Source organism: Drosophila gunungcola, unplaced genomic scaffold, assembly GCF_025200985.1.
Source record: "Drosophila gunungcola strain Sukarami unplaced genomic scaffold, Dgunungcola_SK_2 000001F, whole genome shotgun sequence".
NCBI classification, from domain to species: Eukaryota; Metazoa; Arthropoda; class Insecta; order Diptera; family Drosophilidae; genus Drosophila; species Drosophila gunungcola.
In genome coordinates, this window is record NW_026453197.1 from 12741786 (window position 1) to 12755528 (window position 13743).

At 34.5% G+C, this 13743-nt stretch overlaps 1 protein-coding gene across 2 annotated transcripts; it reads right to left on the reverse strand.

The window, feature by feature from the left end:
- Positions 1–1095: 1095 nt before the first annotated feature.
- Positions 1096–13129, reverse strand: LOC128261807 (sodium/potassium-transporting ATPase subunit beta-2). Of its 2 annotated transcripts, none has more exons than XM_052995683.1 (8): positions 12936–13129; positions 10332–10818; positions 5075–5215; positions 4746–4865; positions 4135–4301; positions 3959–4069; positions 3728–3893; positions 1096–3081 (listed from the first exon to the last, which is right to left on the reverse strand). In XM_052995683.1, exons 2-8 carry the CDS (start codon positions 10456–10458, stop codon positions 2978–2980), a joined length of 936 nt encoding a protein of 311 aa, XP_052851643.1. In that variant the 5' UTR covers positions 10459–10818; positions 12936–13129; the 3' UTR covers positions 1096–2977. The 2 variants fall into 2 exon arrangements, with proteins under 2 accessions (XP_052851643.1, XP_052851644.1); XM_052995684.1 differs by lacking the exon at positions 12936–13129 and adding an exon at positions 11374–11762.
- Between the last annotated feature and the right edge of the window lie 614 nt (positions 13130–13743).

A 13743-nucleotide genomic window follows, 5' to 3' on the forward strand; every position in this document is an offset into this window, starting at 1 on the left:
TGCAAAGTCCTTCAAACAATCATTGAAAAATCTCTTTGAAATTTGTTGAACATTATTTGTTGTTGCCTTGCGTTTCTATCAAGGATTGGTTGTCGGTTTACATACAAAAATGTCAATTTTAATGGTTTTTATTTTTTCTTTATGTTTTATTTTACATACATAAAAAATGGCAGTTTATATATATGCTTGTTAAATATAATTTATTTAAATTGTGTGCTAGTAGTTGCCGCCTAATGAAGAATAGAAAGTCTTTAAAGTAATTATGTTCTTTCGGATTCGAATCATTTGGCGAGTATCGGGCAACCGCTGACAGGCAAAACCAATCTAAGATTGAACTAAGGCGACTGTTCAAATTAAATTTTTGTAAGCTATAGGGTCAAACATTTACTTGGCAGTTTTTCATTTTTTATATGTTTATTATATATTTGGTTATGGCAAATATTTATTTGTTTTGTTTACAAGATCTTTTTTCTTTACCCTAGATAACCTATTAATATTTATCGGCGGTTTTCGGGGAACACACTTTGCCGGGACAAAACTAAATAAAATAGAAGTCTAATTTTGTGCGTGAAAATCTTGAGATGAAAAATAAACCATTAAGTCTAGATGGTAGCTCAATTCAATTGAAAATCTGCCCGCGGTTACCTGATCATTACAAGAATTTATTTTAAATGATCTCCCAACAGGAATTTGTTGATTTCAATGATGACAATTTTTGCTGTCATTTTATTATACTACTTAACTAATTACCTTCATTCCATAATCTGTTTAGCTTAGTTTTAGGAAAACATGCACTAGCAAAGATTTTAGAAAACAATTTTCGTATTACATCTTCACAGTATTCTGCGTGCCTTTGGATTATGAAGTATTTTTTTAAGGAATGCTACTTAAAAAAAGTAAAATGGATAAAAACTAAATGTACTTGACGATGCCAGAAAGAATTTTTAAAAAATATGGGAATGTAGGTACTAAATTTGCAATGAAAATGGACTACATTTAGGTTTTTCACTATCTCTGGTCCAAACAGAGTCCTCTTTTTCACTGTTAAAAATAGTTTTTAAATTTTTTATTTCAAGTTCATTTTATGAAAGAATGTTTTTCCTTTTTTCATGATACATATATTTTTATATTTATGTATAACATTTTCCATTATACTTTTATTTATTGATTTATTTTCTGCAGTTGGTTTTTCCTTTTTTTTTTTGGCAAAACTTTATAGCATTTCGTCTGGCTCATCACCTTACTTTACTCTTAGAAATTACACTAGTTAAAGTGGATGGAAAAAGGGATAATTATTAAGCTTTTGTTATGCCGGCTGCGAGCTCTTTATTTTTTTGGGAAAATAGACAGCTTTGCTTTTAAGTTATTTGAGGTTCAAATATTTATTTTGCATATCATATTCAGAGTCGAGTCAACTGTTTGTTTATGAGTAAACAAAAAGTTGTAATATCATCTATTCCATGACGGAATAAATGGCTTCCAATCAGAAGCTGAAAGGAGGGAGGGCCACCATTGTTTTCGGAAAACTAACCTCTTGGATTCGCTGTAAAACATATAAGATGGAAACGGATTTTTTTTATTTAGTTAAAACAACTTGGATTTATTTATATTATTTTTGGGGTTGTTTGGTGTTGTATACATAATATATTTTTATTTTGTATGCTCTTCATTTTTATTGTAACCGTAACCTCTTTACTCTTATTTCAGCTATTTGTTATGTTTGCTTCAATTATATTTCATTAAATAAAATATTTTCATGCGATCAACCCAATAATGATATTGGATCTGGGGTTTTCAATAATAAGTGAAGAGTATTAATTTCAAATATGTCTTGGTTTTGCTCTTTAGTTTTCCTTCAATTATGCCTTTTTATATAATTGTGGTTTATTAACTATCGCGCCTTAGTTGCCTTCTGCAGATCTTGTTTAATTTTATTTAAGAATCTACAATTTAAGTTGTTGTTGCTTTATTAATGTAGTGTTTAAACAAGTAAGTGTTATGCGCTTTTAATGCCTTTTGTTTTATTTTGTTAATGTGGGGAAAATGCTGCACTCTGCTTACATTTATAACAAATTTAACAAAATTATATTTTGGGACTCTAAGCAATGTTTTTTGCTCTTCAGGAGTTTTTTTCTTATGGGTGCTGACGGGAAAGGGGCTAGAGAAGAGTAGATATAAAGATAAATATATATATAAACATACATATATTTGTTTATATGTCCTCCAATTGTACAATTTATATATATATATATAAATACATATACATATATATTTCATTGTTATTTAAATATAATTGTTTTATGTTCAAATCATTTTTGTTATTTTTAAGTACAATTGCTGTTTCGCATTTTAAAGTTTTTTTCGCTGCGCTGTTTGTCGTTTATATGTTTCTTGTTGTTCCTGTTCCAAAAATGACACTAAAAAACCAATCAGAAATTTCTTAAGAACATTTTTTTATTTTTGCTTTTGTTTTAAAAGTTTATTACGGATAATATAATATTTTTCGCTATTTTTTGAGGCCTGCCAATCATATTTTTTAGTTGCTGCCTAAATTTTGTAACTAAATAAAATTGTCCTAAAAAATTAAGGTTTTTGTGTGATCTTGTGTGGGGCGTTCTTTATTTAGCGTTGGGTAGGTTTTTATTTTGTTTTAGCTTTTTTTTTATTTTGCTTTATCGCGCTAGTTTCTGTAATTTTTAAGTTTTCCATTTTCTTCTTGTAGCTTCATTTCTTTTAGTTTTCTCTTTGGTTGTTGCTGTATCTCGCATGTTTTTTTTGCGTTAAACTAGTCATTTATGCATTGCTACACTGTTCATGTTTCTGTTTTGTGTGTGGATTTTGTTGCGGTTTTATTTTTTCTATACTTCTTTCTGTTCATTTAACTCAATCTCTCATAGATTCTTCGATGGCCGCTGCCTTGATACTGCCGATCCCGATCCCGATCATCCGCACCGTTGTCATGTCCTTAACGCTTCTCTTAATCAACCATCAACTCGAAGTGAACGGATCCTCTTCTGTCTGAGCGGTCGTGGTTGATGTTGCGGGCCCAGGCTTTGCACTCAATGTTGATCAAAACGCCGGCTAAAAAGTAGGTAACGAAACACATATGTGAATAATTGCTTTCTTTTTGGAAAAAGGTCAAGTGGAGGCTAAGAAACTTATATTTCGAATATCAAAAATCTTAGGAAACACAAAAGTATTTTAAGACGGGCCTTTTTTCTTAGCATACTTCGGGGTAGTAAAAAAATTAATTTTTTAATTAATTAATTAATGTATCTAATTACATTCGCGATTAAATTATTTTCGGAAGTTGTCGTTATTTTCCTAAAAACAAAGTTCAAATATTTTCAGGACTCATAAAGCGGAATTAAGTCATTGTTCGTAACCCATTTATTAAAACAATTGTAGGGCGGATAAAGTGCTTTGAATCCGTTTAAATTTAAAACAAAGAAAAAAGAGGGCACACTTCCTACTCCATTTACAGGATTTTCTTGTACTGACTTCCTTGCAATAGGAACAATTGTTAATATTTATTGTACCGTGAAACTCAGGTATTGTTTAAATTAAGTGTGCCGCTTAGATAATAACAATGGAATATAGGGACCAAATTCGTAATTCGGCCACAGCTTAAGCTTAATTTAAAACCTTTTTTACACTTTTTGCACTGCTACCTTCGCATTTTATATTTTTGGACTTTGAGCTGCTCAAACGACAGGCAAATACTTACTTTCAACGGTAAATTGAACAGCAACAATAGGCGGTATGTATCCCATAATGTTTTTGAAGGGGAAATAGTAACGAGGGAAACCCATGCGCGGATAGTAATCACGTGCTTTAATGTTCTCAACATCGGCAGGATTCTCACCCTCGCACGACACCCAGACTACGTTTGTCTGAAAGCAAAAGAAGTAAGAATGAATATAAAATTCGATTTATTTAATGTGCCTTCCAAGCTTACTTCATTGGGTCGCAGGCTTTGCTTTTCCTTGATGTGCTGTTTCAGTTCCTCGGGCATATGCTCTGGCAAGGTCTTTGAATCGTTGTAAATTTCTGGCACCCAGTTGTAGATCTAAACAGATTTAAATAACATGTTAAGATTATTTTATATTTAATGCCGTGCACTTAGTCGTTTACCTTATTCAACTTAAGGAATATACAGGGTCTGGCCACGTTATAGCCAAATTGGCTGTCAGCTGTACATGGGGCAAAGGTCGAGATGTCAATGCCGCATACTTTGTCTTCTGGTGGTGGATGCTCGAAGCTGCAGTTCACTTGGTTCTGCTTCTCAAGATCCTCGTATGCTGGGAACATTATAAAACTCTATTAGGGAAGCTGGCTCGTTGAATTTTTAAGCGAAAGCTATAGCCTACATTTTCGGATATGTTGTATACATTGTAGCAATACGGTTTTCGATTTGCTCTTTGCTAGAACCAAATTTAACTTACTGTGATCTTTTCATTACCGGTTATCAAAAATCAAAAAAAAAATTAAAACAAAATCAACATTAAAATCAATTAGAAAAATAAGGCTTTGAGGCAGATGCTTAGAATAATATTAAGGCATCTTGTTCGATTCAAAATGAATTTTCTTAAAACGTTACCAAATAGTTTTACTATTTTTTTTTTGGTTTGAGAAAACAAAAAATATTTAGTTCAACTATTAGTCTAGTATATTCAAAAAATCATTTTTAAAAATATAAATATCATCTATAAATAAATAATTAATAATTAAATTTATTTACTTACATTTCAGGAATTTTGAAGTCTCCTCGACCCAGTATTTGTAGTTATCCTTCTTGGATGCTTCGTACCAAACTAATGTGCTCTCAACATTCGCCTCTGGGGGCATGGGTCGGAAGCCAAGACCTGATGTGTAGACAAAAGAAAAAGAAAAGAGTTTCCACAAATTTAATTGATTTTATGTCTTCGTCGTGAATCCATATCCAATTAGTTAATTAAATTAATTTACTTGTTGCACTTTCCAACTGTACCATGTCAAGCGTTTAAAGCCCAATACACTTTTTGGGGCACAAGCACATTTAGTTAAGATAAGATTAGTTGACCATGTTACTAACCTGGGTTGGATCCAATCAAACCATTGTCAAGCATCCATTTGGGCTTCTCATTGTCCAACGTTTGATAGAACACCGTAAATATGGCAGCAAAGAATCCAGTTAACGCCGCATAAAATATTATGTAGAACAGAAGAATTTTCGCTAAAAAGATGAAGAACAAAAAAATATTCCAGAATTAGTCGTTGCTCAATAGTATGGATTTTTAGTAACATCAATACAAATTTCTAATCCTCTTCATTATTATGCTAAATAAAATATCAGTATCTATTACAAAATGTATAAACAAATAATTTCTCTTATCTTGTCTGTCTAATCGCTCCATAGCATTTTAATTAATGAAATTTGTGTATATTTCAGATAACAATTATGGTTGACTTTGCATTGAGTCTATATATATAAACGCTAGCAGATAGAGATTTATGAGCTACATAAATTCTCATTTTATTGTTCATACGGGATGTGTGGCACTCGTGGTTTCCCGAACGTCATCTTGAAAAGTTTTTACGTAGCAAATGAATTAATTTATCTATCCACTAAATCGTGTGAAATTCTGGAGATTATTTGACTGTGTGAATGTTTTGTGTCGTGGGAAAAGAATGTTGACAATACAAAATTGACAGTCGACGGAAATAAGTTTTCATATTGTAATTCAACTTGTTTAAAATGATGTAATGATTTCCATCATTATCCATGGTAGTTAATACTGGTTCCATTTTGTAATTTACTTATATTCTGTGCTAATTTTTAAAATTATTCTTTCATTTAAATAGTTTTTTTGCATAATTAATTAAAATTTGTTAGGAAAATACAACTAATGTTTGCATGGCAATGCAACAAAAGCAAACTTTCGATTAGTGCCTCTGCATTTAAAAGAGATTTAAATTTTGTGTGCATTTGCTCTTTAGGTTCAGATTAGATTTCGAAATTTCCATTTAAATTGTTAAGAAACCAGGTTTAAGGTGAACAGAATAAATTTCTGTACGGTCCCATTTTTTTGTAATTAGTTGGTTGTACTAGGATTCAATTTGTGGCAAATCTAATGCGAATGCTAATGTCGATAATGTCAATGGATGTGGGTCTAGTTTGGCCATGAATACATAATGTCCATGGAAAGAGACGGGTTGGCCGTCCTTTGGCCTATCTGCAAATCAGTGTGCGTTTGTCTGTGTATACATAACTAATTTACGGTTTATTTTTGGCTTCTTTGAGCGCCATCAGCTTGTTGTACGTTACGTATACGTATTACGTAAACGCCCGATGGTACGCTGACTTTCATTTTCAATTCTAAATAAGGTCTTGATTTTGCCAAGCGTACGTTAGTTTAAAGGACACTATTTTTACGTTTGGCTGACATGCATTTTATCTGTGGAGTGGCTGTGGGTATTCTTAGAAGGTAAATACCAATATATAAGGTAATTATTAAATTTTCTGTTTAGTTTAAATTAACGTTTTTCTTAAAGCAGAAGCTGTAGCTTAAAGTTTAGTTTAATCTTTAGACCAAGTTTCATTTTTGATTTCCAAGGACATTTAATTGAAATTTTGGGAAGCTGATATTGTGATTGGAGAATGTTTAATTACGTTGTCATTGGATTGCCAGGCGAAGAGTTATTGTTTTTTGTGGAAAATCCAATTGATGCGTTGAGTTTTCCGATTAATTGGTGGCGTCTCTATTTGAGTGTGTGCGTGTGTGTGTAAGCACCTGACCAGGACAAGCTGGAGCGAATTGGGACTGTTACGTATACGCCATGCTCTCCCGCGCTCTTGCGCTCTCAACTGAGCTCTCCGCTTCCAAAATTTTCCCCTTTTTCCGCGCTGCCTGCCGTCGTCTATATTTCGTGAACTTTGACATTTCCACAGCGCTGCTTTTTAGACTACCAAATTGTAACATGCGAAGAGCAGCCCTAATGCCCCCCTCTCTCTCTCTCAATCTTTCTCTTTATTTTTCCAATTTAGCCACATTTTTGAATAGTTAAGTAAGAGGACATCCAAATTAAACAAGAACGCCGAAATTGAGTTTTCCGTCACCTCGCATCCGCCGCTTAGTGCCCTATTATTTAAAAATAAATGGGTATACACCAGTAAATGGATAACTGTATAAGCCAGCTAGACATTTTCAATACAAACTCAGCATAACTTATAAAATGTTGTCTATTATTAACAAATTTTTGCGGACAAGTGGGTGTGGTCAGACATTATAGCCCAAGAATCTTCAGCTTTAAGCTAAGGTCTTTAAGTCTCTCTTATCAAAAATATTTGCAGTCTTCAGTCTTATGCTCGGCATAACGTTACACTCTTGTACTATACGTGTAACGGATGCAAACAGGCATAAAAGTTCACGCTCAAGAAAAGTGGCACACAGGCGGAAAATGTAAATATAACCAGCGGAAATGAGAAAACACAAAAGAAAGCAAGAGGAATGAAAAAATATATTTAACTGTCAACAGCAAGAGGACTCATCAGGCCGCGGGCTATGCTGCGCGAAAACTGGCATGATTTTATATTACGTGCACAAATACAGTAGTATGTATGTTTACGGTCAAAAAAATTGCAATTGTAGACAAAAATAATAATATAATTTTAATGAAGTAATTTACCTGCAACTTAATACAAGCTACAACAAAAATTGGGCCCCGAAAAAATTTGAAATAACCTCTTCTGCTTACAAGTTGGTATAGACATTGAAAATGTGGGTCCTACGATGTTTCACTATGTTTTAAAATGGAGTTATTGCAATGTACCGTCTTATTTAATCAATATCGGTTTCATGGAGGTGATGTATCAATTTGCCTAAGCGTGTTTTTGCCTTCATTGCCATTCATTCTATTATATTTTTTACTATGCTTAATTGCCTTTCAATTAAGAGCATCGGAAGTTTTTAATTTAAAACATTTGACTAAAATTGTGTATCCGTTAAAAACGAGCATTTTAAATTATAAATACTTTGTATATTTTTTATGGATAGTCTTAGACAGTTTTTTAAAAGAATGGTTTATGAAAAAATTTTTATATTGTACAAAATTTGAAAAAAATTTTAGAAACACAAAGTCGAGGAACTTTGTTTGTTAACTATTTTTTAAAACATGTGCATAAACATCAAAATGAGTTATTTTTTTAAATACAAAATTTTAATTACATTTTCTTTTATAAAAAAATTGTTAAACTGTCTTTAAAATTTTAGCAAATGTTACTAAACGGTAATTGGGTATACAATATAGTGTAATGCATTTCTTGTTTAATTGCAATGTAGTCTTTAAGTGCACTATCAAATGCTCTTAATGCAAAAACTAATGTACGTTTTTTCCAAGTGCAACATTATGCAAAACTCTTGAGACTCGATTGCTAATTGCAGTGCTATCCACTTTAAGGTTAACATTTTTAGCAGAAAAGTAAATTTTCGTCAAAACTTGTAGTGCATTATTTAGCAGATAGATGGCTAACATTCGAGTGTCAGTGTAAATTGCTTCGTTTTCCATTTAATTGTCTTACTGGTAGCCTTGTTTGGTGCGCCGCAAGTTGATTTCAATAATTGAGTGCCAGATGCATATACATTTTTAAATTGGTTATATGTTAATTGTGGCAATTGATAAATGGACTGAGATTTCGTTAGAAAATGAAGAGATTTGGTCTTAATTCTGATTGAAGTGTTTGTGTTTGTCAAGAATGTCAATTTGTATAGCTGCCTTTGGTAGAGGTCAATCCAGTAATTGTTTGACAGCGGACAGGGAGTAGAACTATACCCGCTCAGCTTAGCTGGAGAAGCAGACAAACGTTTGCCTGTAAGTAGGTTACACACAGTGGCACCCCATAACTACCCAACTACCCACAACACCCACCTTTTTTGCACCTCCATTTTTACCAAGCTATTGGCTCTAGACTCTAGAGAAACTCGTGCAACGAGGTTAGAATTGATTTTTGTCGAGTGCTACATTCAACGAAACTGAATCGCATGTCCACAAGTATGTTTTCACATTTGCGTTGCTTTGTCATTAAGAAATAAGTGGGTTATAGGCAATTTAGTTTTGACTACAATGTTAGATCAATGACAGATAGCTGACCAATAGAACCAAATGATTCGTATAAGCTAAAAAAAAACAAAATGAACGCTGACCTTTTTTAGCTTCACAAATTTTGCTGAGGTTATTACTATTATATAATCTCTGTCATTTGTTAGTAACGCAAAGAAGAAAATATCATCAACAGCCATTGAACGGAACTCCTAAAAGAAGTATTGGAAATTTTATACTTTGACAATTCTTGTCACAAAAAAAAAAAGTTTAAATTTAAAAATCCTTACTTTCCTTTGAATACAACTTAAGTTAGATTTAACGTTTACCGTTTAAAACCAATCAATAACCTAATGATGTCTCATTAAAGTGTAATATCATAAAATATTCACTAAGCATAAGCATAAGACAGTCAGGAATAATTATGGGAAGAATAGTGGATACTATTTACTGTTTTACACTCTGGAACTTAATTTAATTGGAATGCCTCTTATAAAAGTCGCCGTTATATAAAACAAAAAAAAACTTTTTTCAACCCGAAAAAAGACAATAAGGAAGTTATTTAACGATATCGTAAAAAATTACGTAAAAATTGGATAACTATTTTTATTTCGCATTGGGTCCATTTAAAAAGTAGGACGAATTTTGTTTAGGAATGACACTTTCTCACGATATTTAATGATTAGCAGTATTTAGGAGTTCCCATAAAGTAAACGTTTTAACTCGTGCAGTGAATAGGCTTGCAAGGTTTTTATCAAGCAATCAATATACAAATTCAGAGTGGAATAAGTGACTTAACGGTCGTTAGTAGCAAATGAAGTACACACGCACTTTAGCAGGTTCCCATTTGCACTTTATTGATTTCCATTTTTAGATTAACTACATTACTGGTAACCTTGTAAAAGCGATTAAAGTTTTTTCGCCTTAAAAAAACGTTTCCCCCGAAATGACCTTTGAATATGTTTTTTATCGCAATCAACTATTGAGCCTTTCTAAAGAACTATTTTATATCTTGAAAAAAAAAACAATTTGTTTTTTTTTAAGACAAAACTATTGAATTGATAAAAAAAAAAATAACCCAAGTGCACTTCATTGGTAAACTATTACTTAAAAGTTTCATTGACAAGTGAACTTAGATATTGTGTAATGAAAATGAAATATGAATTAAAATCATTAACTAGGAAACCTTTTGTTACCTATTTAGACTAGCTCCTTGATTACTTAAGATTTAGAATATTTAAGTATTTACTTACCCCAACTGGAACCGGTACGTCCAAGGCATTGGCTAGTTTCACTGTTCCATAGGAATTTTTTGAAACCCTCCCATTTGCCCATTTTAACTGGCGGTGAATAGTATTCACCAATTTTCTTATCGGCCATTTTAATGCTTTTATTTGCTTGCTGCGGTTGTTGTTGGTTTTGGTTTTAGTTTTGGTTGAATTACTTATTCGTCTTGTCACTCGGGTTGCAGGAGGGTGTCTTGTCTATGAAGCTAGTTTTTGTTAAACTACGTGTAGTTCTTTGTAGCTTAAGGTTTACGTTTAAGTTTTGAACGCTTATCGGATATTAATATATTATATATACTTTTTATTTATATATATGTTTTTGGTGTTTAATTTTTGTTTTATTTTTTTGGGTGAGTTTTTCTTAATCAACTGCTTTGGTACATCATTTTTGGTTTTTTTGTTGGAATGTTTTTAACAGTATTTTGTTAAGATTTGCGCTAAATTTGTATCGTAACTGAAAAGGAGGAATAGAAATTTGATATGAAATTTGCATATGTAATAGATGGGGTAAGACACCTGTTAGGTAATTTGTGAAATTTGATTTTATTTATCGCGGTGATTTTCCTTTCTTTTCATTTCTTTTTCGCTTTGCTTTTGTTTTCGAAGGAACAGCAAGTATTTCGGAGCTTTTATTGATTTTCATTTATGTAAGAGTACTCTCTGCTATGCAAAACGATTTTTTCTTGTTCATATTTTCGTAGACCAATCCATAGTTATTTTTCCTGCTTATGTAAACTTTGCCTTTCACACAATTGGCATTTGCCATAGTTCGTTTTTTTTTTCCTATTACCAAATTGCTTTTGTTCTTGGCCGCGATTCGGCGCAGCCACAAGGATACTTGAGGAAAATTGTGATACTAAACAACCAGACTTGCAGCCTTCATTGCTGCCCGACGTATTTACTGTTTATTCAAGCATTTAAGCATTATTTTTTTTTTTATTATTAAATTTTTAAGAGTTTATTTTTAAGAAGAAAATGAGCTCACTAGCGTAAAATGAATTGTAGTCACCTCTGCCGATTTTAGCCATACGCTCTGCCAACTGTTATGTAATCTCAAGTGTGGAAAAAAGCATCGGCAAGCCAAACCAAGCGGCCATGGACATGCGCAGGGATGCCGCAAAGAGAGCCGAAGAGCGTTGAAGAGAGCGCCACTGGAATCTTTTCTTGGAAGGCTATTTTTTCCCTTCCTTTGTTGGGTGGTGGGGGTTGGACCCCTACGAAAGTTGACAGCTGGGCGCCAGCTTAATGACAGTTTTTTATGGTGTGGGGAAGTAAGGGGGGATGGTAGTCGGTAGATCCCCGGAGGGATAGGACGGTATGGCATGGCATAGTGTGTACCCGCTGGGCTCAGCACAAATCCGATACCAGAAACCGCCGCGAATTGGCTTGCAGTTTTGCAACCCTGTTCAGCTGACGCCCAAATGGCAGCCACACACAATTTTCGCAAGGACAGTGGGGCAAAACATATATATATGTATATATAAATATAATTTTAGCTCCGGGCCACAGATCCCGATTATGTTGATTATGTGCCAGTGCGCTTATCACAGGACTTTTCCCCTTCCTCCGTTCCCTCAAATTTTTTTTTTTTTTTTCAGCCTGGAAATTCCCGTCGCACAAATTCGCTTGGCTTGACTTACATATCTTTCTTTCATTTTTTTCAGCTCTGCCGACGTCGCTGTCTTTTCGCGGCACTCATTGCGCAACGCGCCCGACTCGACTCGGCTTCTATTTCTGTTTCTACGGCTTTGCTGCCTTTGGCTGCTTGATGGGTGGGTGGATGGGTTGGTTGGGTGGCTTGGTGGGTGGGTGGTTTGGTAGGTGGAATGCCTAGCCTAGTAAAGGGCAAAGCGCACAAAAGTAGGCAACGCCATGCCCTCACTACCCCCCACCCAGCTCACACACAAAGGCAGATAGCTGTGGTTGGGGATACACAAATAGGCATTTCATTCCCTTTGTGGAGCTCAGTGCAATTTTCCCCAAGTTATTTGGATGTTGATTTTAATTTTCGAAAATCAATAAGACCAGCAAATACGTCCTTGAACCAAAGCTAGCTTATTTAAATACCATTCTAAATTTAACTAGTTTCTAAATATGCACGCTTAAAAACTATATTATTCACTTCCACTGCTAAAATTTAATTTCACTCACACACACAGACACACACGCACACTTTATTTAATTAATTTTTTTGATTTCTTTTGTTTTTGGGGTCCTTTTCTTATAGATCCATTTTTGTCGTTGCAGGCAGCTAAGAAAAAATCGAATTTCAGTATGTATATAAGTTTTACAAGGATATTTTGCGCTGCTGCTGTCGCAGTGTCCTCATTGCCGACGACGACGTAATCAATGAAAAACTGTTTCCTTGGCACAGCGCGATTTTCGGTTTTATTTAATTATTTGGCACTGAATTTTATTCGATGATTGTTTCAGCAATCACTGTCAGCCGAACACATCGATTACGTTATTTGTTGAACTTTTATGCGTTGGGAAAAGGGATTTTTATGTAACCAGCGATTCGTGGGAAATGCAGACGTAGACGTAAGACTGATTTTGCAATGGCACACATACAGAATGGGTTTTCTCTCGCCTTCGAACGCTCCCCCTCTACGCAGACTTGTACATAATAGCTCCAGATATAAGGATATATATGCAGATGCATATACATATATGTATGTGTGTGTGTGTATATCTATTTGCCGTTAATCCGCCAGCGAAAGCGAGTAGCAACCGTCCACAGTTAAAACGCCAATGATAGTGCCACATTTGCCGCAGCTTGCAGCTGGGCTATCGGCCATCGGCAAATGGTTTCGGCTTGGCATTCGCATTCGCATTCGCTCGGTTTTCGCTCGCTTTTGGATCGTCTTCGGCTCCGGAAAACTTCGTCGCTCTCGAGCGGTATGTGCCGTTAATTGCGTGAAAGCAGCGGTGGATGGTGGGCGGTGGACGGTGGGCGGTGGAAAATCGCCACCCCTTTCTAAACTTTTCTCCGAGCTTTCTGCTCAGCTGAGTGCTATGCTGGAATAGCTGGCTGTGATAGCTTAATAGCTCGATGGCTCCGTGGGTGGTAGCTTCGTTCCACATTGCAGAGTGGGTGGTGCAAGCTTTCAGCCACTTCTGCTGGTAGGTTAGTTCCATCCAATGACTGTCAAACTGTGCGAGCGCCCCACTTTGCTAGCTGCAGGTTATCAGCCTAGTCCTTAATGCGGCATGGTGCATACAAACGTTAAACGACTTCACTGCACTCATTATAGGCCAACCAATTTAAGATTTTAAGTTGGGTGATAACATTTAGAACTGCATGATCTCTATCCGTCCATATTTGGTTGCATAAATAAATGTAAACAGACTTTAAACTAGCACACTTGATAGTCATAAT